Raw genomic sequence first — 27,988 nt, forward strand, 5'->3', positions numbered from 1 at the left:
GCGGCCGGGATCCGCGCAGACTGCGGAGCTCGGGGGGCGGGGTGGGGGGCGCCCTACGCTGTAGGGAGCCAGGGGAGTGCGAAAGCATCCGCGTGTTTGCAGGAAACAGGCCGGGAGGATCCGTCCATTCTTTGGGTTTTCCTGCCTCATCACCGAGCGAGACGGGATGCTGGCACACGGAGCCGAGGGTCCCCCCGCGGAGCCGACTCCTGGCTGCTCGCACTCTCCGCGCGGGTCTCCTCCGGTCGCCCGCTCGCTCGGCCTCGGGGCACCCGGGAGCTGCGGCGGCCGACCGGCTTCCGGGCGGCGGCGGGGGCGGTGTCAGGTGGCCCGGCCAGGCCCCGCCCCCTCGGCCGGCCCGCCCTCCCTCCCCTGCGCACCCGGCTCCGGTACCCGGCCTCGCAGCGGCAGCGGCGGCGGCGGCGGCGGCGTCTGCTCCGGGCGGCAGCGGCGGCGGCGAGAGCGGCCATGGAGGCGGGCGCCGGGGCTGGCGCGGGCGCCTCGGGCTGGAGCTGCCCGGGCCCAGGTCAGAGCGCCCCTCCCTCACCTCTCCACTGCCGCTCTTTCCTCTTCTCCATCTCTCCTCCCTCCAGACCCCCACGGCCTCTCCCCCCGCTCCGCTACTCCCCACCTTGACGTCCGAAGTCTTCCTCCTCCCTCCATCCCGCCCCCGACCCGGGCCCGGTCTCCATCTTTCCCGGCTGGGTCTTCCCCACACCGGCCGCATCCTCCTTGACAGTCCCTGCCCTGAGCCCTCTCAGTCTCGACTCTCCAGCCTCATACTGCTTCCAGCCCTAGGAGCTCTATAGATCCTGCACCCACTCGCACCCCTAAAGCTTCTGAGCGCGGGGCGCGGGTGGGGTGGACGAAGTCTAGGGAGAGATGGAGGGGAGGGGAGGGGCTCCGGTCCACACGACCCCCGCCAGCCATCGCCGTCCCCCCTCCCCACCTTCCCTTTAGGCGCACCACCTCACCGTTTCAGCCTGTTTACTGGCTCCCACCCTCTGCCATCCTTGTCCATCTTCCCCCACCCCCCCCGTCCCCTCTGGGCTAAAGAGACACACACCCTTTCTGCCTGTACAAGGGAGAGGAGCCTGGAACAGAGGTTGCAGCGGAGGATGGGCAGGGCAGGGCGGTGTCCCCAGAGGCCCAGCTTGAGGGGCAGCTTGGGGAGAGGAATCGCAGCGCCTGGCAGAGTGAGCCAAGTACTTCCACCGGGATGAAAACCCCCCAGGGCTCCGAAGGGCTAGAAGGTGTGTCCCTTCCCCTCCCTGCCTCACCCCAGCCACCCTGGCACCCCACAATCCCTCCTCTCTCCTTGCTCACAGGACCCACAGTGACCACTTTAGGCTCCTACGAGGTGTCTGAGGGTTGCGAGAGGAAGAAGGGCCAACGCTGGGGGTCGTTGGAACGGCGGGGGATGCAAGCTATGGAGGGTGAGTTTTCCCATACAGCTTTCTCTCCTTCCCCCTCACCCAATTTTCCTTCCTCCCTCTGACCCCCCAGAACTCTGAGCCGGACACACACCTTCCCCCTAGTTCAGCTCAGCAGCCCCTAGCCCTCCTCAGGGCTCAGGCTTTGAGGGAAGTTCAAGGTACATCCTTTTGGGGTTTTAATCACCAGTTAACCAGGTTGTGTGTCCCGAGGGAGCTGCCAGACAGAAAGAGGCCTCTTTGGACAGAGCTTTGAAGCTGACTTTCAGCAGGGGGTTTGTTCTCTCTGCCTCCCGACCCAGATCTCAAGCTGTCTCTTATTTTGAAAAACAGGGAAGTGAACTTGTGAACTATCTTTCTGGTGCCACCACCACTGACTTCAAATGGAAGCCTGGTGGCTTTGGTTCTCTAGGCTACCTTACTGCCTGAAAGAGGGAGCCTGGGAAGGGGGCTGCTGAAAAGGCCAACCTCCCAACACATGTGTGTTCCTACCACACCCATGCGACTTGGCAGTTGCTGCCAACACCAGGAGGATGCTAGAAGGATGCTGGTCCTGTTGCCAGGACTTCCTGTGAAGGGTCCCCAGGTCCCTGTGCACATCCAGTGTGGACAATCTTGCCCCCCTCCCCGACCCCGGGGAGACAGATGATGCAAGGAGTCCCAGATGAATCTTAGGCTGTGGTTACTGGACAAAATCAGGCCAGAGATTCAGAATTTTAAAACAAAACAGTTGCCATCCAGATAAGGTTTTGCTATTTAGAGGAACTGCATTGCAGTAAAGGAGGGGGTGCTTGCCAGCCAGAGACTGGGGACCAGCACACCCCAGTTTCTTAACTCATTAAAATGGCAGGCTTTCTTTTACACACAAGTACAACCTATGACTTCCCCCTAAAAACTGCCTTGTGGTTAGCAGGGGAGGAAGGGAGACCCCTGGACACTCAGCAAGGAAAAGAAAAGTGGACTTGGTAGAAAATTTCAAAAAGGCTATTCGATGGAATATATTTGGAACAGCCCCAGTGTTTGTCCAGTAAAACCTTTAGATCATTTCATTCAATTGTTCTCTTTCTCTGCCTACTGACAGGCAATACTTTCTTATCATGGAAAGGCTAGTTTCTCACAAGCCACCTGGATCATTTGTAAACTTTGTGCAAACCCCCAAACTGTAATTCTTGCCTTGTTTGGCTTAAAGACACACCCAGTGTCTGAATCCTTTCTTGACTACTTGTGCCCAGAGACAAGGATGGAAGAAGCAGGTATCCTTGTGCAAGCCGATCCCTGGCTGTTCAGTCCACCTGAAGGCAGTCCTTGGAGGCCCCAGAGGCAATGTTGGTCCAGAAAGGGCCTGGGAGGGGGATGGATACCTCCAAACTTCACTCTCACACCTCAGGGCTCCTCAGGCATGCAGGTGCTGCCCAGGGGCTCCTTGGGGGACAGCAGGTGGCACTATTATACCATCTCTGCCCTCTAAGGACAGTGAGGCAGAGGGCCCTCTAAGGGCTGTGGAAGAAAGTTGGCTCTTACTCGCTGGCGGGATGTTGGGGGGGTTCTCTCCTAGGGGAAGTGTTACTCCCAGCTCTCTATGAGGAGGAAGAGGAGGAGGAGGAAGAGGAGGAAGAAGAGATGGAAGAAGAGGATGATCCAGGGCAGAAAGGTGGCAACGCGGGCTCCCTGTCAGTCAGCAAGCACCGAGGCCTGAGCCTCACGGAGACGGAGCTGGAGGAGCTGAGGGCTCAGGTGCTGCGGCTGGTGGCAGAACTGGAGGAGACCCGGGAGCTGGCAGGGCAGCATGAGGATGACTCGCTGGAGCTGCAGGGTGAGTGCCTGCCATGGGGTGGGAGGTCTTGGGCCCAAAGGCACTGGGTCCCCAGCCTGACACCAGCTCCCCTGTCCCTGCAGGGCTCCTGGAGGACGAGCGGCTGGCCAGTGCCCAGCAGGCAGAGGTGTTCACTAAGCAGATCCAGCAACTCCAAGGTAAATCCTTGCACTCGGACTGGCGGTCATCCGAGTACTTGTGTCTTGAGGGTTTAGCAGAGGCACAGCAGACCAATGGAGCCGAGCTTGGTACTTTGTCCTCAGTTTCTTCTACTGTTCTTACCTTTTTCTCCTCATCTCTCCATTACCCTCTTAATTTCCTTTTTTTTTTTTTTTCCTGCACCTCTAACTGACTCTTCTGTCCCCCTCCTCCTTCCCTTTTTTTGCCCTCCCATTTCATCCCCTTTCCTTGAGACTAACTCCCTCTTCTCCCCTCAGTCTCTCCCCTTCACACCTGCATCCCCTTTTCTTTGTTCTCCTGGTCAGTGCCAGGGGTAGGTAGTCACAGTTAAATTGCAAACCATATTACTTTTCCCCCCATCCCTCCAAGAGCATCATGGGAAGAATGGTGAGCCAATGAGAAGTGACAGGAGGGGACTCAGTGCATCTTTTAAGGGAAGCAGATGAGAATGCTTCTCTTGCTACCTAGGACCGAGCTAGTGGCCCCCAAAGCCCTTTTTTTTTTCCCCTAACGCCCACGTCTCTGGGAAGCAGCAAAGCAGGCATCCTACAGTCCACTGTGCCACCAAATAAAGAGGCAGGTTTTGTTACATCTGTGGGCCTTGGGAAGGTTTTGGGGAGTTGCCCTAGAAAACAGCAGGGACTCTCCAGGGAGAACTGAGATCAAGCCAAAAGAGAAGTATAAATGGAAAAATAAGGAAGGCTGGCAAGCAGGCCTGGAGAGGAGCAAGCCAAGGTGGGAGAGGAGGAGGGAAAGAGAAGGGAAAGAAGACGCAAGCAAAGGTAGAAAATAAAACAGAAAAAGTAGACAATAAAGGCGCTGAGGTGGGTGGGGAGGTAAAAGTGTAAGTCACTCAGTTGTGTCCAATTCTTTGCAACCCCATGGACTATAGCCCACCAGGTTCCTCTGTTCATGGGATTTTCCAGGCAAGAATTCTGGAGTGGACTGCCATTCGGGGAGGGAGAAAAACTGCAGGAGCCATGTTGCTCTGGGGAAAGAGTGTGAGCATTGTTCTCAGGTCACCTAGATTCTTGAGCTCAGCTCTGGCACATAACAAGCTTTGTGATCTTGAGCAAGTCACTTTTATCTTTATGAGACTCAGTTCCTTAGCTGTAAAATAGGGCTGATTTATATGCTTTATCAACCATTTATTGAGTACCTGCATACTTGGAGGACCAGCTATAGACAACATAGATCAGATCCCTGTTCTGATGAAGAGTACATTCTGATGGGAGAGGCAGAAAACAGACAAATACCATCAGTTCAGGAAGAAAATAAATACTAGGAAAAAATATAACAACATGATATGGACGGGGGTAAGATGGAAGTGTATTTTTGATAGAGTAATTAGAAATGTCTGAGAAGGAGACATTTGAGCTAAGACCTGAATCATGAAGAAGATCTGAGGGATGTGCACACCGGGTTGGTGAACTAGCAACTGCAGAAGCTCAGAGGCAAGAATAAGCTTCATGTACTTGAGGGACAGAATGAAGGCCATCGTGGTTGGAGCAAAGTGCATGTGGAGGATTTTGCTAAGAGAGAGTTCTGGGAAGTGGGAGAGTTCAGATTACAGAGGACCTTATAAGCCAGCTGAGAGGTTTGACTTGTATTCTAAGTATAGTGGAAAACATGGGAGGGTATTAGCCAGGGCTGGAGGGATATGATCCACTTTACATTCTTAAAAGAATACTTTGGCTACTCTGTGGAAATTGAATGACAACAGAAGAGTCAAAAGAGTTGAGTCTGGTCAGCAAATAATTGCAATAGTCCAGCAAAGAAATGGTGGTTGCTTGGATTAGAGCAGTAGAAATGGAGATGATTGAGAATACAATTTGAAATTTAGAGCTCTCAGGACTTGCTGAATTGGATTGGGGGATAAGAGAGGCATGAAAGATGACTTTGCCTTGAGAAACTGAATGGATGGGAACAACTTGACAAGAAACAAATTTTAGGGCTAGGAGAACCCTTTAAGACATGTTTTCTACATGTTGAGTTTGAAATGGCTATTGACATCTAAGTAAATATATTAAAGGAAGCTGTTGGATATATGAATCTAGAACCAGGGGAGAAACCAGGACTGGAGATATACATTTGGGAGTCATTAGCATATAGATGACATTTGAATCCATGGGAGATCACTGTGAAATCACATGGAGAGATACAGGAAAAGGAGAGAAAAGGGTCTGGTCCCAGGGATGCTCTGGAAGTTAAAAGTCTCACAGGCAAGGAGAAATGAACGGAGACTGAAGTAGGAAGAACCACTGAAGCATGTGGTGACCTGGAAGCCAAGAACAAAAAGTGCTTCAAAGAGACAGTGATCAGCGCTGTCAAAAGTTGCTAAGTAAGACGGCCATTGGATTGGGCAAGACGGAGGGCTCTGAGATGTTTCAGTGAAGATAGAAGCCTGACTGTACTCAACTTGAAGAGGAAAGGGGAGGTGAAATGGAGAAGGTGAGTACGCATAATTCCAGTAGTCATGTCTTGGAGAGAAGCAGAGAAACAATGGAAAGGAAGCCAAGGGACAGCTCCTGGTGTTTCGTTTTTGGGGTATGGGTCACACTGGATCATGTTGGTATGATGAAAGAAAGGATCCGCTAGAGCATGAGACCTCACCTAAGTGAAGGGTTGGGGTAGGGGTGGGGCGGCGGGATGGGGAGGAGGGCTGCAGGTCTGGGTGGTGGTGGTTTAGTCGCTAAGTCGTATCCTACCTTTGCGACCCCACGGGCTGTAGCCCTGTAGCCGGGCGCCTCTGTCCATGGGATTCTCCAGGCAAGAATTCTGCAGTGGGTTGCCATTTCCTTCGCCAGGGGATCTTCCTGACTCAGGAATCGAACCCTGGTCTCCTACCTTTCAGGCAGATTCTTTACCCACTGAGCTATGAGGGAAGATATGGGGAAGGCGCCCAGACCCCACCCCGCGGGGGAGGAATCTTTGCGCACGCGCGTTGCCCGTTTCCGCCAAGAGGGGGCGCGCGCGGCCTCAGAGGTAGCTGGTGTTGAGAGGCCGTTCCGGCCGCCACAGCCCCTCGGGGGCTGGGACCCGCGGCGGCGGGAGGCCCCCCCAGAGAGACCGCTTGGTGGGGGGCGGGCCGGTGAGATGGAGGCCATAACCAGTGAGTGAGAACTGATTTTTCTGTGCCCCTCACCCGGCTCCAGGGCCTTCGCCGTCACCCCGATGGTCCCAGTCTCACTGTCAACCGGCGCCGGCTCTTCAGAACCCCGGTCCGGCCTTTCCAACTCCTAGGGAGGCCACCCCAGTGAGGGGCCGCCCAGCCCAGCCTTCCGATAAGGCCCTCCCTGGTGCCCGCAAGCTCCACCCCTCTGCCCCTGTGTGTTTCTAATTAAGAGCTTTTCAAGGTTTAGAGGGACCCTCCGCCATTCTTCAGTGGATCTAAGAATGTCCTTTTTTTTTTTTTTTAAAGACATAGAGGAGAACCTCAGGGATACTTGAACCTGAACATCAGGGGCAGAGTGGGGAAGTGGAGGTTTCCGACAGAAAACCCACCCGGGCCTTTATCCTAATGGCCTGTGACTTGTGTGTCTCCCCCACTAGGCTATATGCTCCAAGAGGCAGACCGTTCAGTAGTAAAAAGAGCAAGGACTATATTTCCTTCAAATAGGAAGGAAGTCAGAGAATCTAAGCAGAGATGTTTGGGCTTGGCACAGAGGTGATCAACTAATACTTGTTTAATAGTCTAAGTAGAGGAGACTGCTAGGATGCTTGTAGAGAAGGGAAGACTGGCAAAAGGTGTGCCTGGAACCGCACCTGTGAGCTTGGCAGTGTAGGGCCGGAGACCTTACCCCCTGCCTCCGGACTCCCCATTGGCTCAGCATTTATGTCTGTAGTATGTCCAAGTTTTTCTTCTCAAACCTCCGTTTTCTGTTCTAGTGGTGCTTTGTTTTTTGTTTTTTTTTTTAATACCCAAACATACAATTCTGCACCCGTGGTCCTCAGTAAAAGTTTGTGAACTAGTTGTATCCCCTGCTTCATTTATGCGTGTATACAGCAAGTATTTATTGAGTGCATTATGCTAGGGTCTCTGGCAGATCCTGGAGCTGTAATGGTGAGCAAAACAGACATGATTCCTGTCTTCATGAAGCTTACAAGTGAAGGGGAGGCCAGCGTTTTAATAACACACACACTGAAAAGTACAAGGGGCTATGAGAGCATTTAATGGACTTCGCTTAATTTTTTGAGAAGGTGGGGGGAGAGGCTAGGGAAAGTTGAAATCTGAAGGGAGTTGGGGGCAAGGGTTAGGGAGAGGGTGCCTTGCAAAGAGTTTGTGGGAAGGTCCTGACCCTCCTAACTCAATCCTAATTTCCTAATCCTGACCCCCAAATTTTGGATTCTGTATTGGTGGCAATATCTTTTACTCTTGCTCCACTTTTAGTTTCTCCTGGGTACCTCTGTTCAGAAACCCTGAGATGCTCCACAGATACTGAGAGCTCTGACATGTTTATTTTGTACATTAAAACCTATTATAAAATATAGGCTTGTTGTGAAAAGTTACAAAGCAGTGATATATATGATGTGGAAAGTAAGTCTCTCTCATATGCTAAATCATTCCTTAGTAGCAACTGTGTTTTATGGTTGAGGACTTATATCTTTCCAGACCTTTTTCTATGTCTTTGTATATTTGTGTTATATATTATACATATAAATATTTTTGCAAAAATGAGATAATACCATGTATTTTACAGCTCAGTTTTCTTTGTAGTTAGTATATTATGGAAACCCTTTCATGTTTTCTCTATAGATCTGCCACTTTCTTTTAAATGGCAGCCAATATTCTATTTCATCTTCTTCAGTTTAAACAACCCCTTATTGATGGGCATCTAGTTTATTTCCCCATGTTTGATTACCTTGCGATGAGCTTACATTTGAATTTCAGCTGTGAGCTCTAAATACACATTCTTTTGGGACCAGTACTTACACAAGCAGTTCATGGAAAATCTGAGGCTCTGTAATTTCTAAGCTCCCAGACTGAATAGATGAGAATAGTCTATAAGTGTTTTTTTAGTAAGAGACTTTTTGGGAAGACTCAGGGCATAAGTGAAATGCTGAAAATTAGGTCTGGTCTTTAACTGTCAGGTGATTTCTTAGAAGTACCTAATACTTTTTGTTTGGGGTAGCCTAATTTTTTTTGTTTGTCTTTTGGGTTGTTTTTTTTTTTTTTTTTGGCCTAATTTGTTTTTGATGCCAAGCCTCAAGATCTGCTTTCCTACTGCACCTTACTACTTAGATTCACTCTGTTCTCTTAGGTATTCCCTTTATTCCATATCAGGTGAAGCTATACTTCTCTGATGGGGTAGAGACCAGGTTGTCAGGAGTTTCCAGATAAGAAATAAGCCTGCCTTTAACTTTGTGCCCCTAGAATATGGTTGGTTATCCTCTTGATCATCTCAATATTATCTTTGGGCTTTGCAGGTGAGCTGCGGTCCCTGCGGGAGGAGATTTCCCTGTTAGAGCGTGAAAAAGAATGTGAACTTAAGGAAATAGAACAGGAGTTGCATTTAGCCCGGGCTGAGATCCAGACTCTGCGGCAAGCAGCGGAGGACTCCGCGACCGAACACGACAGTGACATAGCCTCCCTGCAGGAGGACATCTGCCGGATGCAGAATGAACTCGAGGACATGGACCGAATCCGAGGAGAATATGAGATGGAGATCACCTCCCTCCGTGCAGAAATAGACATGAAGAACTCTGACCCTTCCAATAGTTTCAGTCTCTCAGATTTCTCTGAGATGCAAGGTATGAGAAAGTGAGCCCTTCTCCTGGTCTGTGAGTCAAATCAAGCAGAGGGAGCTAGGATGCAAGAAGGTGGGCTTAGATCATGAATTGGGAGCTTGTAGAGGAAACTTCTAGATGGGATTCAAGACTATAAGAGAGAAAAGCTTGAGGTCATGTAACCGGTCTATGGTGGTATAAAAAATAGTACCATGGAGATGTCCCCTGAGAATTCTTCCTCACAGAGCCATCATATATTTGTTGATTTGCCTGTGCTAAAGCCCTTCCTACTCCCCTAGTGGCTCAGATGGTAAAGAATGTGAGTGGAGGGCATGGCAACCCACTCCAGTATTCTTGCCTGGAGAAGCCCCTTGGACAGAGAAGCCTGGTGGACTGCAGTCCACGGGGTCACAAAGAGTCGGACACGACTGAGCAACTAAGTACAGCATAGCACACAGCCCTCCCCAAGTAGAAGTTTTAGGGGGCAACAAACCAGAGCGCAAGACAGCTGGCGAGGAACAGAGGTTATTTCCAGTAATACATGAGGTACACAAAAGCTCTGAGTCTGCTCAGAGTCTCCCAGCGAGTTGCTAGGCTTCATGACATCAGAGACTTTGCCTTTATTCTGAGGCTAGATTTATGATCTGAGTATAATGGGAGGCCCTGTACTAGGCCAGGTCAAGCAGAGGCAGTCAACAAGGAATCAAAAGAACTGCAAGTTTTCCCAGCTGTAACAGGCCTCTCAGAAGTGCCTTTGGACTGATATACTCTGAGAAGGAGGCTAACACAGTGGGAAGGCTTGGGCTGTTCAGAATCTCAGCTCTGCTAATTAGCAGGATAAACTTAGCCTGGTTATTATCTCACAGTTTCCATAGCTGTGAAAATTGATTAATAAAACTTTATAGTTGGATGGGATTCTGGAACAGGAAATGGACCTTAGGGAAAACGTAGAAAAATCTGAATAAAGTATAGAGTTTAGTTAACAGTAATGTACCAGTGTTCATTCCTTACTCATGACAGATGTACCCATGGAAAGATGTTAACAAGAGGACAAGCTAGGTGAGAATACTCCCAGGGAATTCTGCACTATCTTTGCAACTTTTCTGTAAATCAAAAACTATTCTAACACTAAAAGTTTATTTAAAAAGGGAGAAAGAAAGAAAACCTTATAGGGCTATTTTGGGGATTAAATGAAATGCCTAGTATGCTGAAAGCACTCACACACAACTAACTCCAAGGCTGGAATCATCCGGTCTAATGCTTAGCACATGGTTATTTTTTATTAAAGATTAGTTTCCTTCCTTCTACGGTAATCTGGAGTATGCCAAAGACTTCTGGTTGGACTAAAGAAGGAACACTAGAAGTGAATGTCAGGGTGTTGACTCTTACAGGGGGAAAGATAGGCCTTGGGCTCTAGTTGGAGCAAGTTAGTGTTCTTTAAACATTGGTAGAATTAGTATTCTGAGAGAATTAATTCTTAATCATGAAAAAACAAAGCAGATATGTATGTTTCTATTTTCACATCATGAAAAAGTGTTGGTATCTGGAACTTAGGATCTGTGCTGGGGCATTTTAACCAGATCTCTGCTGATGCTTGCGGATGTATGATTTGTGGCTTCGATTGTGGTGGGCTTTTTTGTCGGCAGATGAAAAAGATCATTAGAAAAAATTCTTGACCACAGGCAGGCCAATGGATTGGGTGTGATGATAAAGGAAGTAAAAGGACAACAAGAAGTGCAAAGATGCCTGAGTTGTCTTGAAAGCTGAGGACTGGCAGTTCACACTGTTAGCTTTTTGTACTAAAAGTGTAAGGACAGTAACCATAAACAGTTGAATGGGAACCTTAAACACAATAAACCAAAATTCCTCACAGTTAATTAATTAAACCCTCAAAAGCTCCTAAAAATCTGAAGACACTGTCTTGGTTGGTTTTGCTTTTTTCCCCTGCCACCTCTGCGCACCCCCTCTCCCCCAGCCGTCTTGGTTGAGGTTTTGAAGATGGACACCCAGGGCCAGTCTTCTGGGAAGTTGAAAAGAAGGGCAGCACACTGAAATAGGACAAAGACCCATTGCAACATGAAACTTTTCAGGCCCGGTCTTCTAAACCTCTGCATGGGGTATCTCATCTGTCTCTAGAAAAAGAAACTCTTCAGCTTTCTGCAGCCAGATTTCTAGGCTGGAAAACTGGGGGCTCGTCATCTGTGCTTCCTCCCTTGGTTCTCACCTCTCCACCTGTCCTCTGCAGAAGAGTTGCAGCAACTGCGGGAACGCTACCACTTCCTGAACGAGGAGTACCGGGCCCTGCAGGAGAGCAACAGCAGCCTCACAGGGCAGCTTGCGGATCTGGAGAGTGAGAGGTACAGCCCACAGGCCCACAGGGTTCTTTAGGACAGGGCTGTTCCCTGAGTAGAACCGGCGAAGGCTGATGTCAGGCTCCCCAGCCTCCCTCCACTGTGGGAGAGCTGGTCCTTCCCATGGTATCTGAGGGGTTCAAATACTGCTGAGAAGCAGGTATGGGAATCCAACCAGATGTCTCAGAACTAGAGCTGGGCGAGTTCTGAAATTTCATTTTCTTCCACTCTAGGCAGTTAGGTCTAACTGACTCTGCTCTGGAGTAGAGGAGAAGCAATTCCTTTGTTGTCCTCCCAGACTTGATCCAGTCTAAGGATGCATTGCCTCCAAACTGGAGCTGGCTTGGCTCCAGTCCCAGCCTGGAGCCTGACTGGACTAGGACCCTTAGGGTCTCCCAGAGCCAGACATGCCTTTGCAGCTTGAGGTGCTGGGGGCCTTTTCTGTCATCTTCTAAGTGTGTTTGAGAGGTCAATCACAAGAGAAGGCTCCTTAACTGCCTTTTGCCTTAAATGAAGGCATTAGGACCAGGCATACTTGGCAGGTGGTGCTGGGCAGAGCTCTCTCCTGAATGTGGCTCTGGGTTTCTGAATTACAGAACACGAAGAGCAACAGAAAGGTGGCTGGAGTCCGAAACGCTACGGACCATGAAGTCAGCAGAGTCTCAGACCTCAGAAGAGGATTTCCTGGAGCCCGATCCTGGAATGCATTTGTTGCGGCAGCAGCTGCTGGGAGCCAAGGAGCAGATGCTTGACATGCAGAGCAAGGTAGGGGAAGGCCAGCCCCTTCACTGCCTCGCTCTTACCTTCTTCTGGCCTGTGGCAGCAGCATCTCCTTAGACACAAGGCCTACAAGGGGGACAGGTGCTATGGCAAGAGATCAGACTCTGCGGTCTCCCTTGCGTGTCTTTCACGGAATATTCCAGTAAAAGGACTGCCGTACTCTGCCCAGGTCCATTCCTGGAGTGCATATGGTCCCTGTAGTAATTCAGGCTTCCTGTTCCATTTCCCACACAGTGTAAGAAATTGACTTGTGAGTTGCAAGAGCTACATCACCATCGCCGGACCAGCGAGGAGGAGCAGAGGCGGCTGCAGAGGGAGCTCAAGTGTGCACAGAATGAGGTGCTTCGGTTTCAGACGTCCCATAGCGTCACCCAGGTAAACATGGATGGGGCTGGGCACCAGGGGAGGGCAGAAGGGCCTGACTGGAGTTGCCGCTTCCAGGGAGGATGAAGGCAGAGGTGGACTGCGCTCTACTGACTCTTGGCCTCCAGCCAGGGGTACAGTCAACTGGAGAACAAGTGGAGAAGTCACACAGCATTGCATTCTAGAATGGTAGTCATGATGGAGCATCTGCTGCAGAGAAGAAACTAAACCCTAATGCCCAAGGGGAGCTCCTCAAGATGTCCACTCAGCAAAAAGAACTACTCTGGTGTGGAGAGGGGTCTGCTGATTTCTGAGAGTAACCACTCTTCCCACATCCTCCCCATCACAGAACGAGGAGCTGAAGACCAGACTCTGTGCCCTGCAGCAGAAGTACGATGCTAGCCAGGATGAGCAGAGTGAGCTCTTGAAGGTGCAGCTACAACTTCAGTCTGAGCTCCGGCAGCTCAAAATCATGAAAAGCACAGTAGAAAGCCAGAGTGAGAAGGTAACAGTGACCCAAGTTGAGGGGCTGCTTAGGTGCCAAGAGGTTTGGGCAGGGTGGGGAGGAGAGTAGAACATTGAAATAGCTCTAGCTGCCACCTGTATGGCACCACAGGTCCAGGACTCCAGCTGCCCTCGAGTCCCCCATTGGACCAGAGGGCAGCCTGTAAGCACAGGGCAGGGACCAGTGGATTCTCAGACTGTCTGTGTCTGAGGGCAACTCCAGCAGAAGAGTGAGTGGGTGGAGGACTGCAGAGGCACTGCCCCAGGCCCCCTCCACCGCAGGAGCTACAGTGCCAGCTACAGAAGCTGCAACTGCAGTGCCAGAGCATCTCATGTGAGAAGGACAAGCTGCTAGACGTGCAGCAGCACCTGCGGGACACTCTGCGCTGCCACGAGGCCGAGGTGCAGCACCTCAGGGGTGTTGTGGCCACCTACCAGGAGAGCAGCGAGAAGGTAAAACAGGCTTCAGGCGAGGGAGAAGGTAGCCCGGCAGACCCTCCCGTCAGAGGCTGGGTCCACAGGAGAGAGGGATGGTAGTTCTGTGGAGGAGCGGTTGGTGAGGAGACTTTATACCTTACTATTAGAACCATAATGATATCCTGTCATTCATGAATAACATATATGTAGGTCCATATATACAACTATGACTGTGCTCAGTGGAAAGGTGACCTCAGAGGGTCACAACATGCTCGGCTTCCTGTGATTTTAAGTCCGAAAGGGCTGTAGAAAGGAGGCCCTTTCCCTTCTCTGCCTCCCCAGAGAGGAAGCCCCCAGTGTCTGTGGAGAGCCTGTTAGGGGTTGGTCCATCTCAGGGAATCCCCCCTAGACCTGGAAAGGACAGGGTAGGACGCCTTAGCCCCTGCCTGAGAGGAGAGAGTGCAGCCATGGGGCTCTGGGGATAATGGCGGGGTCTGCCTCCCCACCCCAGAGTGCAGAGGTCCACGCCCAGCTGCAGGAGACGAAGCGGCTGTACCAGTGCAGCCAGGAAACTCTGGACCGGCAGAAGCACATGTATGACCAGCTGGAGCAGGACTTCCTGCTCTGCCAGCAGGAGCTGCAGCAGCTCAGGAGCACCCAGTCCATCCTAGAGGACAAGGGGAAGTGTGCTAATAAGGTAATTGTAACTAAGACAGGTGAGGTCTCCCGAGCCTTGGAGAGAGGAGGGCGAGGGGCAAGAGATGAAGTCGTGCAGCTGAGAGGCTTGATGGACTTCCTGTCCGGTCACAGCTGAGTGTGGAAAGGCAGGGAACAGAGGCAGAATCCATGCTGTTAACATTAAAGCTTTGACTTAACCTTTCACTTTAAGCCTGAGCTACAGCTTAGTAGAATCAATACATCTGGGTCCAGTCTGAACACCTGAAGATTTTACACATGATTCCATGAGTGTAGACTTTATACTTTTTATTTGACCTGTAGTGATATCCTGTCATTTGTGGAGGAGAACATACATGTAGGCCCATATACACAACTATGACTATTAGAACTAGAAAAAGAAGGTCCAATTTTCTGAGGCAGATTGTAGGTGCTCTTGTCTGAAGGCATGGTTGGTGCCCTGAATGCTGACTGGTTATTAGAAGAACCTAGGCTTTTCCCGGATTTATTCCATGACTTCATAGTCTCAACTCAAATCTTACCCTTTTTAAATTGAGCAGAATACTACTCTTTCCTCACTTTGTTTTAGTGAAAAATCCTGGTGATCAATAAGGCCTTCCTTCCTCACTTTCCCTTTTTTCCATAGTGTGTAAAATGCAAGTCATTATTAGTTAGCCTTATTGAGTACTTTCAGCTCCTGATCACTGATAGGAAATGGAAAAATGTCAAAATATGATGCAAAATACTGCTAGAGTACTCTGTCACTCCTGCCAAAGCAGGCTATGTACCCAGGGGAAGGCCTTCCCAAGACACAGAGCTGCAGATATTTTTTGGGCTGCCCTAGTAGTCCACCTGCCTTTCTACACCCAGGCTCACTTTCCCTCTTCCCGCCACACCAACTCCATTGAGAGGTCCAGGTCCATATCCTGCTCATCACTTTCTCTACCAGGGGAGGGGACCATGGGAAGGGAGAAGGATGTTGGCACACAAAGCCAGTCTTTTCTTTAGTCCTAAAAGGGCATTGAGACTAGTCTGATATTAGAAGATTGGGTTTTTGGAGTCACAGGATACTTTAGTCTTCTCAACCCCAGCTCAGCAATAGTTCATACTTCTCTAAAGATTCTTAAAGCTGATGATGAAAACAAAATTGGGGGGAAATTAGGGTGAAAGTACATCCTTATTGGTAAGGAACATAATCAGTTATAGAAACAACTGGAGAACTAGAATTCCCAGCACAGTGGGAAAATGGTCTTCACCAGAGGAAAGAAGCAGTGGGGAGGTAAAAAGGGAGGGGCATTGCCAACACTCCCTTGAAAACCACCCTCAGAGAGGACTGGTCGGCAAAATTTCCAGCACAGCCAAACCAGTCCTGAGCCGCCTGCTGGGGTTCCCGTTCAGCATCTAGGCCTCTCGGGGGTGCAGTGGGGCGTGGGGTGATTAGTCTACGGTGACCACAGGGCGGGAGACCCTGGTGAATCACAGGACAGAACACAGGCGTGGTCCGCTGACCGCCCTGTGTGCCCTGCCCCGTCCACAGTGTGATGCGCTGCTCTTCAGACTGACAGAATTGCAGGAGAGTTACAAGGCCAGCCAGAAGGAGATGGCGCAGCTGCAGATGGAGCAGTGCGAGCTCCTGGAGGAGCAGAGGAGGATGCAGGAGGAGCAGGGCCAGCTACAAGAAGAGCTGCACAGGCTCACGTTCCCACTCCCCAAGTCTGGTCTCTTCCATAAGGTAATGGCGGCCAGGGCGGCCGTCAGCTGCGAGGCCCTTCCCGGATGTGAGCAACCTGAGGAGAAGTGAAAGGGTGCAAACGGAACTTTGTCTTAACTCCTCACTTTCTCGCCAGTCTCCTTACACAAAACTGCTCAGTATAGCCGATTAGGGCTTTAAATCTTGAAATAAATCCTCAACTCTGGAATCTGTCCAGCATTTTAGATATTTAGTCCATCTGGAGAAAATGTCCTTGAAATCACTTTGTAAACAACAAAAGACATCCACCCACAGGAGGTCTTTACTCCTCCACTAGCAGGTCTGTGTAGAAAGACTCCCCTCCTGTCCCAGGTGGGCTGAGCAAAGCTAACTCTTTTGAGGGAAGGGTCCCCAGCGGGAAGGAGGCAGAGGTCTTTCTGTGTAACCATCACAGTGCCGCCCACTTCCTTCCACTCCGCCTCACAGAGTCAGGAGCTCCTCACAAAGTTACAGGACCTGTGTGAAGTGCAGATGCTCTACCAAGGCATGCAGGAGGAGCAGAAGAAACTGATACAGAACCAAGAGAACATAGTAAAAGAACAGTTAGAACTGCAAGGAGCGCTGCATCGTTTCAAGGAGTCCAGCTTCCGGGAAGTGTTGGAGAATCCCGAGGATCCCAAATGGCCTAAGTCCTCAAAGTGTGGTCACAACAAGGTAACCATAGCAAGAAGCAGGGAGACAGTTCTGGGGGCAGCAGCATGCTAGGGAAAGGGGCTCCATAGCAGGGTCTGAGTTCTGAAGGCCTGTTGGCCAGGAGCAGAGAGGAAGCTAAAGCCCACTCATGGACTCCTTAGTCACAGCTTTAGGTCTGGCCTGAGCTGCTCCGGATGGATGCCCAGCTGAAGCACTGTGATGACGAGGAAGTCTGTGATCTCCTGATACTTTGAACTCAGTCTCTTTAATACCTCATTTTCCAGATGTAGTTGGAAGTAGATCAACCTAGTGTTTGTTTGGGTTCTTTAGGACTGACTCTAAACATGTTGTCTTTTCCTTGTGAGCTGATTGATGATTGAGAAGTTTGCTTTCCAGTGATCCAAATCTGTAACCTTTTGGTGTTCTACATGAGGCATATCTGGGGCCATTTGTTTCCAAGAGAGGAATTCGCAGCATATGGGGTTCTTGGTACTAACCTCACTGTCTTCATTGGATTGAAACTTTGCAGTAGTAACAGCCAGGTCAGAGGCGTTAGACTAGAGAATCCATGTTTTTCAAGCACCAGTGAATGGTCAGGCCTCTGAGGTCATACTGGTGGAATTTTCTAAACAAGTGTGTTCAGGATTGGGAGATGCATTTAGTCTGAGGCCTCAGTGTAGGCAAGGAAGAGCAGGAAGACAGTTTCCATTTAAGTGAGATCGATTTGTCCAGATATTAGCCTAGACAGGCAGATAGATGCAGGGAGCAGCAGAAGTCCAAACCATGCAATTTGGTTGATCGGGTTCCAGGGGCATCCAATTTCAGCCTGGATAACATAGACCAGGAACCAGACCAGGAAATAGAAAATATTTCCTTAACTGATCAGTTCTCATCCTGGGCATCAGCTGCCAAGGAGCCAGGCCCAGAGGGCCCAGGAAGCATGCCCAGAAACCAGATTTGGAATTGAGGCAGGAGGTGCAGGGACTCATAATGAGACCCTGATTGAAAGTCTGCATCTTCCAAGGAAGGAGTTCTTTGTACGCTCATGTTCATGGCCAGGGCTGATTTTAGAATTGAGAGTGGAGGAGGGGACTGAACCCCAGAGGTCAGGATAATGGGTCCACCTGACTAAGAAGAGAGAAGGGAGGCTGAGTGACCTTGAGACCCACTCAGTGCTGCTCCAGGGAGAGAGGATTACCAGAGCATAGAAGCCAGGGGAAATGAGAGCCCAGACATTGCAGAGTGTCTGCCCTAGGAGATTTTCTCCAGTGAGTAAGAAATTGAAACATGCCAGGTACCTGCAGGCTAAGTGGAAGTCCTGGGCTGCGGTGAGCTGGGAGGGCCAGGTGTGCCATTCCCTGACCTGGGATCTCAGACATCCTCACCAGGAGGGGTTCTGCTGGAAGGACCACAGCGTCTGAAGTAACGCTGGTGTCTCCCCACCCACTCCCGCCAGTCCAAGATGATCATCGCCCAGATGCAGGCCCTGCAGGAGCTGTACGAGGCCAGTAAGACTGAGCAGGAGCTGCTGCAGCAGGAGCAGGAGCGGCTTCTGGAGGAGCGGAAGAGGCTGCAGGCCGACCTGCAGCTCTGTCTAGAAGAAATGCAGCTGCTCCAAGACCAGTCCCCTTCAATCAAGATGAGCCTGGACTCCTACAGGAAGAGTTATGCCAGCACGACCACCAGCAACGAGAACTGCCACAAGAGCTGCGACATCAATGACGATGAGGGCTACCAGAAGAGCTACAGCAGCAGCCAGGCCAGCGAAGAGAGCCTCCTCAAGAGCTACCAGAGCAGCACCAGTGCCAGCGAGTCTTATCAGCAGAGTTACCTCAGCAGCAGCAGCAGCATCTCCGACACCTATAAGAGGAGCTACAGCAGCAGCAGCTCCAACACCTGTCACAAGAGTTACGTCAGCAGCAGCATGGACGACGAGCTGGCTGAGCCTGGAGTTGTGGAGGTAAAGGCAGTCAGGTGTCCGGTCAGATAGGGGACGATGGTTCTTGTCTCGCTAGGAGAGGCCATGGGGAAGGGCCCGAGAGGTGAAGTGGGCAGCAGGCTCAGAGCTGAGCTGGGTGACCGTCAGGAAATGAATGAGGTGCTCTCCCCACCTCCTATGGAGATACAGTTCCATCTGGACTGAAGTCTAAGATTCTGGACTTTTCATCAACACAGTCATGTGCTCTTCATGGGAAGAAATTCAGTGTTCTCCCCCTGGGCAGCTTCAGATCCTCTCGGCCAGTGTTTTGTACCCATGAGATAAAAGGGCCCGGCAAAGAGAGCGGGTGGAGGGCAGGGGCTCCTCAGGGTGCCCTCCTCACTCCTCGCCCTCCACAGCACCTTGAGGACGTGGTCGCCAAGGTGCTGATCAAGCTGCAGAGTGTGCAGGCCATGTACCAGCTCAGCCAGGAGGAGCACGAGTTGCTGCAGCAGCGAATGAAGAAGCTGCTGGATGAGCAGAAGGAGCTCAAGGAGGAGCTGGATGCCTGCGAGAAGGAATTCAAGGAGTGCATGGAAGGCCTCGAGAAGCCCATCGCCTCCCCAAGCGACAAGGACAAGACTGAGGTAACCGCTTTCAGCGAGGCAGGGCTGCTCATAGGTGTCTCCAGAGCCCAAGGAGGCTGGAGTCCTTTCAGAGAGGCTGAGGGTGAGACGGGAGCTCACTGCTAGCTCTGTACAGGTGCCATCCTCCTGGTGGAGGGACGGAGCAGGGGCTGAACCCCAGGCAGCAGGGCAGTCTGCTGGGCTTCTGACGGGCATTTCTCAGGCGCCCACTGTGCTGGAATTTACTGATCATCAAGACCCCTTGAAATGATTTTTTTTTTCCCTCTGCCATTTTGTTCTCTCTCTTGTCCTAGAGCACTTATGTAGAGTTGCATTTTTTTTTTCCCTGCCAATTTTCTTTAGTTAGTTTGTGTGTATTCCACCTTGTCTCTTTAACTAGATTGTAAGCCCCTCAAGGACAGGGCCGGGTCTTCTTCTGGATTTCTCATAATACCAAGCAGAGTGCTCTGCATCCCTAGGAATGGGATAGAGGGCATTGACTCTGACTAGGAGTAGTCCACTGTCCAGTGGGGGTCACTGTATGCATGGGAGAAGCTCAGAGAGCAGGAAACACATGGGCCTCAGTTGCTTGGTGTTGGTAACTACCTCAGAGGCCACAGTGTGCTGCCAGAAGCCAGGAAGGACAAAAGTCAGTGAGTAATGAGCAGGGTTGGCAGTTGCCTTTGTTTCCAGGGCGAGGTGCAGGAGCCCAGTCTGGTCTCAGAAGCATATGACACAGTTCCTATGGTAATGATTGACCTGTTAGAGAAATAGCCTGAGCAAAGTAGGAGTTCCTATCAAAAACCACTAGGTAATCAAGCCCCATGGTTCAGTTAGCCCAGCAGTCATTCTCCCGCCAGTTCATAGTAAAAGCATAATTTAAGTCATCCTTTTTTTTTTTTTATCACATTAGATGTAAGTCAGGTGCCTCAAGTTAGGGAGAACCTCTTTGTAAAACTGCTTTTGAGGCTCATTTTCCACGGTTTTCATGTTTTCTGTATTATCTGCCTCCCCACGGGCTTTAGCAGGGAGATTCTAAGGCCGTGACCCCCAAGCAGGGGCCAGACTGATCACGTAGGCCCAGCCGCGGGTAATGGGCTCTCCACTACCAACAGATCAAAGAACTGCAGGCCAAGCTGCGGGAGCTGCAGCTGCAGTACCAGGCCAGCATGGATGAGCAGGGGCGGCTCCTGGCCGTGCAAGAGCAGCTGGAGGGGCAGCTACAGTGCTGCCAGGAAGAGCTCCGCCAGCTCAAAGAGAAGAAGGCCTCTGTTACCAAGGAAACCAGGAGCAAGAACGGCAACAAGAACATGAACAAGAATGCCAATGGGGTGAAAAATAAAAAGGTGGCCAAGCAAAACCTAGAGAGTACTGAGAGCGGCCTTGAGACCACGAAGGTGAGTAATAACCTTAGTAGTCAGACAAGTAGGAAGTTAGCAGAGATCCTGGGAAGAAAATTCATCTTTACCACCGTTGTGACCAGATGAGGTCACTGTGGAGAAGCTTCTACGGTCTCTTAACTCGTCTAGAGTAGATTCATCTTAGTAGTGCTTTGGTCCTCCCTTTTCTTTCGAGGTCAAGGGGAGGGTAGAATACAGACCACTCAGATCTGGAGCTCTAGCCCCCAGGCTGGATGACTGTTTCAGGTAGCCCAGTGCAATTTGCAGAGGGGTGGGAGGTTGTTTTTCTGGGTCACATGCCCAAGAGAAGCACCAAATATATGAAAAGAAAGGAATTTATTCAAAGCCCTGGGTACATATAGGCAGAAGAGGATTGGATAAAATAGGAGCCACCATGCAAGGGTAGGAAACAGCAGTTGAGGTGTAGGATCTTTAGCTCTGGGAACTGTTGGAAATGGCTAATGGACGGATAGGTGTAGTACCAGGTAGGTGTGGTCCCAGGTAGGTGTGTGGTCCCAGGTAGGTGTAGTACAGGCACAGAGAAGTTGGGTGTGGCTACCCTCACCTGGTGCACAGGGGCATCAGTTGGGTCCTGGGACACAGTACTGTGTATGCACTATGACACACCAGGAAGCACGTGTTCCTGAGGTAGTTGAGCATCATCGTGAAGGTGATAGCAGCATCCCCGATCCTGCCCCCCGCCCACAGAGTCTGGAGGTGGTGCTGTACTATAAAGCCAGCCACACATCCTTGGATGGTATAACAAAGGAGAAGAAAGAGGAAACAGAAGAGGAAAAGAAGAAGGAAGCCAAGGAGGAAACAAAGGAGGAGTCCCAGGACGGAATGGTTTCTGAGCCATCAGGTCCTAAAGAGGTTAAGTTCAAAGACAATGAGGAGGAGAAAGACGAAGAGTTCCCCAGCCAGGAGGCTAAGGACGAAGACGACCAGGAGGAGGAGGAGGATGAAGAAGCTTCAGAGGAAAGCAACCCCCTCACACTTTCTGAGAGCAAAAAGGTAACCATAGCTGAAGGCTAGATTGTGTGGGAAATGGGCTCTTGGTTGCAAGTGCCTGGTGTTTGAGGGTGGTCCAGCCCCTGGATGGACTTCGGCAGGAACAGAGGCCAGCAAGCTCTGAGGCACCACACTGGGGTAGTGGGAATGGAGGTGGGGACCACCTTCTCTGGGAACCGCAGTGTGCTGGTTGGAGTCCCACCTCCTTTCATCTATGAGGTAGCCCTTGTTACTTCAGGAGGGTTCTTCACCCTCTCGTAGCACTGCGCTGAGGACACTGATGGGCATTTCTGTCAGCCGGGGCAAGTCATCCAGCCCTGCTTTCCCGGGGTGCACCCCTAGGGCTGACTTCTGTTGCCGTGAGGGGTGTGGAGAGGCTGGTGTGCCTCCTGGGTTCTATATAGTATTACAGGCATGAGGAAGGGTGCGGAACCCATCAGAAGTGCTGGGACATTCCATCTGTACTGCAGGGCCTTTGGCCAATCTCGGGAGGCCAACCAGAGCCCTAACCCTCTAGTTACCAGATCTTGGGAGGTTGGAGAGGAGTGTCCTGGGTAATGTACCAACGGTACAAAAGCATTTCTATATTTTAACAACTGGTACATCTATATAGGAACATACTAGCTGACTCTCTGCCCTGGTTGAAGTTAACTGGGGGCTCTGATTTCTGAAGGGTTTGATTAGTATCTGAAGAAGTCCTCAGTTTATAGTACTGATTCTTTTTGTCCCTTTGAACACAGGGTAAGAAAGTAAGTCTCTTGTGGTGGGATGTCCCAGTCAACTCTTAAGGTTTTCTGGAATTTTCTATCGGTTCAGTCTGTGGCACTGGCTAAGGACCCAGTTACAATTCTCTGTCAATCTTGTGGCAGAGGACCTTGACTTAGGATGTGGGAAGTAGGAGTAAGCTCAGCCCCTCCTGCAAGGTTTCATTTCTTTGAAGTCTTTATGTCCCACCACATGCCTATTCAGAACCTCCTCACAGATCTCCTTGCCTCAAGTGTCATCTTTCTAGACAGCAGCCTGGATTTTTATACTTCAAAATCTAGTACATTTCTTGTGTCTGCTTATGGAGATGTCCCCTTGCCTGTGTGGGTCCTACCTCTTTTACAAGCAGCTCTACTGGCATATGTGTTACTGCCTGCAAATCCAGTTTCTCTCTGGAAGATGGTTGCGGTCACGACTAGCCCTTCTCCATTGTCAGCTTGTTTTAGTGCATTTTGTCTCATAATGACAGCATTAGACTCCTAGGGGATGGTAGGGACCAGAGCCCAGAACACAGACTTGGTGGAAAGCAGCCAGAACACGTGGCTAACAAAGGGCCAGGTGGCCTGGCAGAAGACTGCCCTTCCTAGAGTGACCCAGGCGGAGCAGACATCCTGCACATCTGGAGCGCCCAGCTTTACCCCCTGGAGCTTCACTTCCCCAGAGGTACTGATCCACAAGAAACGTCTCGGTGCAGATAACCCTGGCTTGACAAGATACAAGTGGGATGTGACAAGCCAGAAACCTGGTCCCGAATTGGACCTAAGCTACTGCTTTTAACCCATTCAGTTTTGCGTCTTCTGCAGGTTACCCACGGGAAGAACCAGGCCTGAGTTGTGGAAAAGAAACACCACTGCTCTCGCTGACCTGTTGTTTAACCTTTTGATCTCTTTCTCTCTTCCCTTTGTTTTATCATCTTCATTATCTGTTGGATTCATGTATGTTTGTCTTTTTATACCATCTCTCATCTCCTGGTCTCTCCTCGTGCCTCTTCCTCATTTGACATGTTGCAGTCATCCCCTGCCCCCAATCCCCCCATCTTCTCCTTGCCTCTCGTAGGCCTGGTGGTCATATCGGCTTTGCTCTGGTGCTGGTGGGCCGAGACGTCGTCCTAACACAGGTACTGGTATTGCGTCCTCTCCTTCCTAGGGATAGAGGGGGTTGCAGGTTGCCCTGGCCTCTCCTCTTCACCCTTTCTATCAGCGGCTTGCTGTTTGCTTTTGTCATTTTACAACAGGTGACAGTAACGACTGACTGTTAGTCCTGGCTTCCCGTTGGGCTACCACAAAGCCCATAGCATGGCTTCCTAATGTGTGGGGAGTTGGAATGCTCACCATTGACACAGTTTGAGTTTCTGTCCTCTGGCTTGGAAAAATCTGGCTTGGAAAAATTGCAGCCCTGTGGCTACTTTCAGAGCCCCTTCAACTACTTTCGATGAGAGATGTCTGACTGCAGGGCTTGCCTGGCTGCTCTTTGTCTTTGTTTAGCCCTAGAGCTAAGTTCTCACTATAACTATTAATTACCGCCTCCCCCCTTGGGTGAGAGAGGAGGTCTGGAGAGCTGTGAGCCCCAGGGTCATTTGTATGAGGGCAGTCTAAGTTGTCTGTCAGCCTTGGCATCAAACTCCACCGTATTATATACTTCCTACTGAGATGTTCTCTGGTTTGGGAATTCTGGTCTCCAAAAGAAATCAGAAAAAGAAAGCCACATCTCTTTTGGGGGGTCAGATTCTGTTGTAATTGGCTTCCCAAGCTAGGCTTTCTGAAGAGGATGTGGTACTGGTGAAAAGTTTCCATTCACCAGAGATGCCTTGTTCTCAGGGAACCAAACTGATATATTCTGGGTACCAATCCACGTAATCTGATCTGTTAACAGGACACCAAATTCAGGCAGTAGAATGTAGAACGGCCCAAAGTAGAACCCTTCCAGAACCCGTAAACTATTCTCCCTTGGCCCTTTTTGGCTCCTTTCTCATGCTCCGCCTGCCACTTCCATTGCTCACCCTCTCTTCTAACATCCCTGTAAATGGAGTGCAGTTGACTCAGAGCACATGCAGGTTCAGAGTGACTGCTGGACCATTGTAGCTTTTATCTGTTTCCTTTTCTCTCCTTCCTGTTTTCCTCCTCACCTTTTATTTTCTCTTCAACCTGTCTCCTCCCTTCTGTTAGACAATTCCAGTTACTCCTCTCGGAGGGTCTTTAACTCCTTTGGTGTGAGGACTCTCTCCCTCTACACTCCTGGATTTCTGAGTCCCTCCCTGTGGGATGGGACTCACTCAAAGCACTCAGCCATAACCTTTCACCAACTCACACCCAGCCAGGCCTGGTCCAGGGGAGCCAAAGGAACTCCTGGGTAAGGGTCCTCTGGGAGGAACCTGTTAGCCCAGAGCCTGGCTGACCCTAGTATGCTGCCCCCCATCCAGGAACTGAGGCGTCAGAGTCGAGTAGCAAGTGTGGCAGGGACGTTGGGTGAGTCTGTCTCTTACTTACGGCTTAGTCCCAGTGGGCAAAATGGATAATCTGAACATTAGTCTCTTCAAATGTAAGCAAAAGATGTTAAGTCCTGTGGCTTCCTCATATGAGGAACAGATGAGTTCATGTATATGAAAATATTTTATAAATGATAGAACACCACAAAAATAATAATGAGCACATACTCTTCTTACATAATGCATACTATATGCCAGGCACTATTCTAATCACCTTGTAAGAATCAACTCATTTAATTCTCGGAACAACCCAACAAGGTAGCTATCATCAGTGTATACATGGTAAAACTAAGGCCTAGAGAGGATATGTAATACAGCCAGTAAATTGTGAATGATTTTAAGGTCTTAGTATTAGCATCAGATAAAATTCTAATCTCTTGGACTTCACTGTGGTCTCGTAGTTAAGATTCTGTGCTTCTACTGTAGGTAGGGTGTGGGTTCAGCCCCTGGTTGAGGAACTAAGACCCTACATGCCATGCTGTGTGACCAAAAAAAGAAAAGAAAAAGAATTTTCATCCTGTTTCACTGTATCTCTCCTCATTTTGAGCAGTTTTCCTTGGTTACTTCCAAGTAATTAGGAAGACACCATTCAGCAGCCTCTTAGTGCAGCCTCAGATCTCATTGGCTCTCTTGCTAACTAATACCACATTGCTAATTTATTTCATGTATTGTTTATAAAACCCCTTTTCACATTGCATATGCTGAGCATTCTTTCCCTGTCCTCTGCCTGCAGTTGATTTTTTGGATCCAAGGCAGAATTTTCCATTCAGCTCTGTGAGGTCTAGTCCATTGTCTGCTGTTCTCACCTATAGATTGTTTTTGTTTGTTTTTTTCCTCTTGGCCCTGTGTTTTCAAAATATTCATGTTCACTCCCTCATGCTCAGGGGTGACCAGCCACCATCTTGTCTTCACCTGAGTTACAGGTGAGGGCAAGCCTCTGGAGGCCCTCTGCAGGCTCAGACTCACTGGTCACACACGAGTGCTCATGCTGACAGCAGCCTGCTCTTGAATTCTCATATTCTTTCCAAGGACAGCTTGGAAAATCTTGTCAAACACCTTGATTAAGTCCCCCAAACACGATTTCCTTGATCAGTCAATTCAGTAATGCAGTCTGAAAGGAAAGCCTGACATGACTCACTCCTTAGGGACATCCACACCCACTGTCGCCTCAGCCAGTCTAAAGTCTCAGCTCTGCCTGGTGTAAAAGGCCACGAGTTCCTATCTATGGGTTCAGCTCTTTCCTCCTTTAAGAACATCAGGCTAATATTTTTCTTTTTTTAATTTATTTATTTGCTGCATCGGGTCTTAGTTGTGTCTCAACAGGCTCAGTTGCTCTGCGGCATGTGAGATCTTAGTTCTCCGACCAGGTACTGAACCCATGTCCCCTGCACTGCAGGGCAGATTCTTAACCACTGCACCACCAGGGAAGTCCCAGAATGATATTTTTTGCAGTGCGTGTTAGGTTGTAAGCATCTGAGTAAATGTTTTCCTAGCTCCCTTTTCAGTTATCTTCTCACGTGAATTACTCTGTATTTGCACCTCCAACATGGTTTTGCTTTTCTTTCATTTCGTATGTTCTATTCTTCTCAGAACCTGTTTCTACAAATTTAGGAGATTTTCTTTGATCTTTATACTTGGCTTAAAAATCCTCTTTTTAGAATACAGAGGTATGGCCAAAAGGCCAAAAGATAATATTCAGTAATTACTTTTTAAGTAACCCAAGGAAGGCAAGAAAGGAGAAACAACAGAACAGAAAACAATAGGACAAACAGAAAATAAATATGAAGATGGTACACCTAAAAGGTGTAACAGTAATGCCACAATAAAATAAGGCAGTACTTAGCAGAAAAAAAATCTTTTTAGACCCATTTTTCTCTGAGCAAATGCATCCTTAGCATAGTGAGTTATTCTTTGTCCTTACCTAAAAACGATTCTTCTGTTACTTTATGCCTTATGCCTTTATACTTATGACTCAAAATCCAAATTGTCTTCTAAGTTAAAAAAAAAAAAAGGAATATAAAATAAGAACAATTTCCCAAGTATATGTATTTTCTTGTCCAAGATGTCATGTTCCCTGAATGATGCTTTTCCTTCAGTCCCAAGAATCAGCAGGCTTTGCTGTGGTCTGCAGAGTCTGGAAGCCTCAGCAACTCCAGCACATGCTCAGGAAGCCAGTCACCAAGCCTGGTGACTGGAGGTGTTGTAATGACCCTGGTGTTTGTCTCCCAGGGCCAGTGACCAGCTTCCTTGAATTCATCCTTCAAGGACATCTGTCCTTCACAGTCTGGGCTGCGTAAGAACCTCACGTTGGCCTGTACTTCATGGTGCACTTTCTTCACTTCTCCCCCCCAGTCTTATCATCCTCCCTCTTGACTCTGAGTTCACTTTTCCTCCATCAAGCTAAATGATGCTGCTGCTTCTCCCAAGGACCCAAATTTACCCTCTTTTTTCCTGCCATGGCATCTAATCCTTTGTGGCAACCATTTGGATGCTCTAAAATCTGCTCCTGAGCTTGCCTCCTACACACAGGGGCTGGTTTTCTTTCCACCCCACGGGACGTGAGTGGAGGCAGCCCACTCAGGGGATCCACATAGTGTTGTTCCAGATGCCTAGTGGTGCCGGGGCTAAGCCCTCATTGTCTGCAGCGGTCACCCAGGAGGTAAGAGAGACTGGACCATAATGATGTTGCTGAGGTATCTCTCAGCACCAGTAAGCAGGGCATTCTCTGGCTTAGGGAAGGATTTAGAAGACTGGGCACTCACCATCTGTCTTTGGTCCCCACAGAACATGTTTGGGATGTGGAAGCCTGTGGTGTTCTTGGCTCTTGCAGCTGTGGCTCTGTATGTGTTACCCAACATGCGACCGCAAGAGACAGAGTTCTGCCTCATGGAGTGATGGCAGGCCTGGGCCAGCCGAGGGGGCAGACTACCAGTGGCCACTACCCTCATCTTTGGGCAGGACATACTGTGCCAGCAACCCCACCCCACCCATATGTTCCCCGTGTCCCCATCTCCTTAGCCTCCGCGATTCAGGCTTACAGGGAACTGCTGGCTCCCATCTCCTGCCCTGTCTAAGAACCTGGGTTCCTTGTAATTAAATGTCAACTGAATTACGAGACTTTGTGGCTTTTTACTTGTTTAGCACCTCACAACACAAC

The 27,988-nt window shown here is 49.8% G+C and overlaps 1 protein-coding gene across 3 annotated transcripts; it reads left to right on the top strand.

Moving 5' to 3' along the window:
• Positions 1 to 368: 368 nt before the first annotated feature.
• On the top strand, positions 369 to 27,946 carry CCDC136 (coiled-coil domain containing 136). 3 transcript variants are annotated; one of them, XM_043873168.1, is made up of 19 exons: positions 369 to 526; positions 1,329 to 1,436; positions 2,989 to 3,246; positions 3,330 to 3,404; positions 8,854 to 9,177; positions 11,399 to 11,510; positions 12,101 to 12,269; positions 12,519 to 12,659; positions 12,997 to 13,152; positions 13,434 to 13,604; positions 14,080 to 14,265; positions 15,781 to 15,975; positions 16,420 to 16,647; positions 18,083 to 18,586; positions 18,964 to 19,191; positions 20,286 to 20,567; positions 21,279 to 21,584; positions 23,357 to 23,463; positions 27,616 to 27,749. In XM_043873168.1, exons 1-18 carry the CDS (start codon positions 469 to 471, stop codon positions 23,456 to 23,458), a joined length of 3,603 nt encoding a protein of 1,200 aa, XP_043729103.1. In that variant the 5' UTR covers positions 369 to 468; the 3' UTR covers positions 23,459 to 23,463; positions 27,616 to 27,749. The 3 variants fall into 3 exon arrangements, with proteins under 3 accessions (XP_043729103.1, XP_043729102.1, XP_043729104.1); XM_043873167.1 differs by lacking the exon at positions 23,357 to 23,463 and having other exon boundaries at positions 27,616 to 27,946; XM_043873169.1 differs by lacking the exons at positions 12,997 to 13,152; positions 13,434 to 13,604; positions 14,080 to 14,265; ... (4 more) ...; positions 20,286 to 20,567; positions 21,279 to 21,584.
• Positions 27,947 to 27,988: the final 42 nt, after the last annotated feature.

The sequence above is a fragment of the Cervus elaphus genome, chromosome 18 (genome assembly GCF_910594005.1).
Source record: "Cervus elaphus chromosome 18, mCerEla1.1, whole genome shotgun sequence".
Taxonomy (NCBI): domain Eukaryota; kingdom Metazoa; phylum Chordata; class Mammalia; order Artiodactyla; family Cervidae; genus Cervus; species Cervus elaphus.

Bases quoted from the DNA above. Each gene is read 5' to 3' on its own strand.
- CCDC136 (XM_043873167.1), top strand. From the start codon at position 469: ATGGAGGCGGGCGCCGGGGCTGGCGCGGGCGCCTCGGGCTGGAGCTGC. The intron at 14,266-15,780 runs GTAATTGTAACT...CCCCGTCCACAG, and splicing joins AGGGGAAGTGTGCTAATAAG to TGTGATGCGCTGCTCTTCAG. The intron at 15,976-16,419 runs GTAATGGCGGCC...TCCGCCTCACAG, and splicing joins AGTCTGGTCTCTTCCATAAG to AGTCAGGAGCTCCTCACAAA.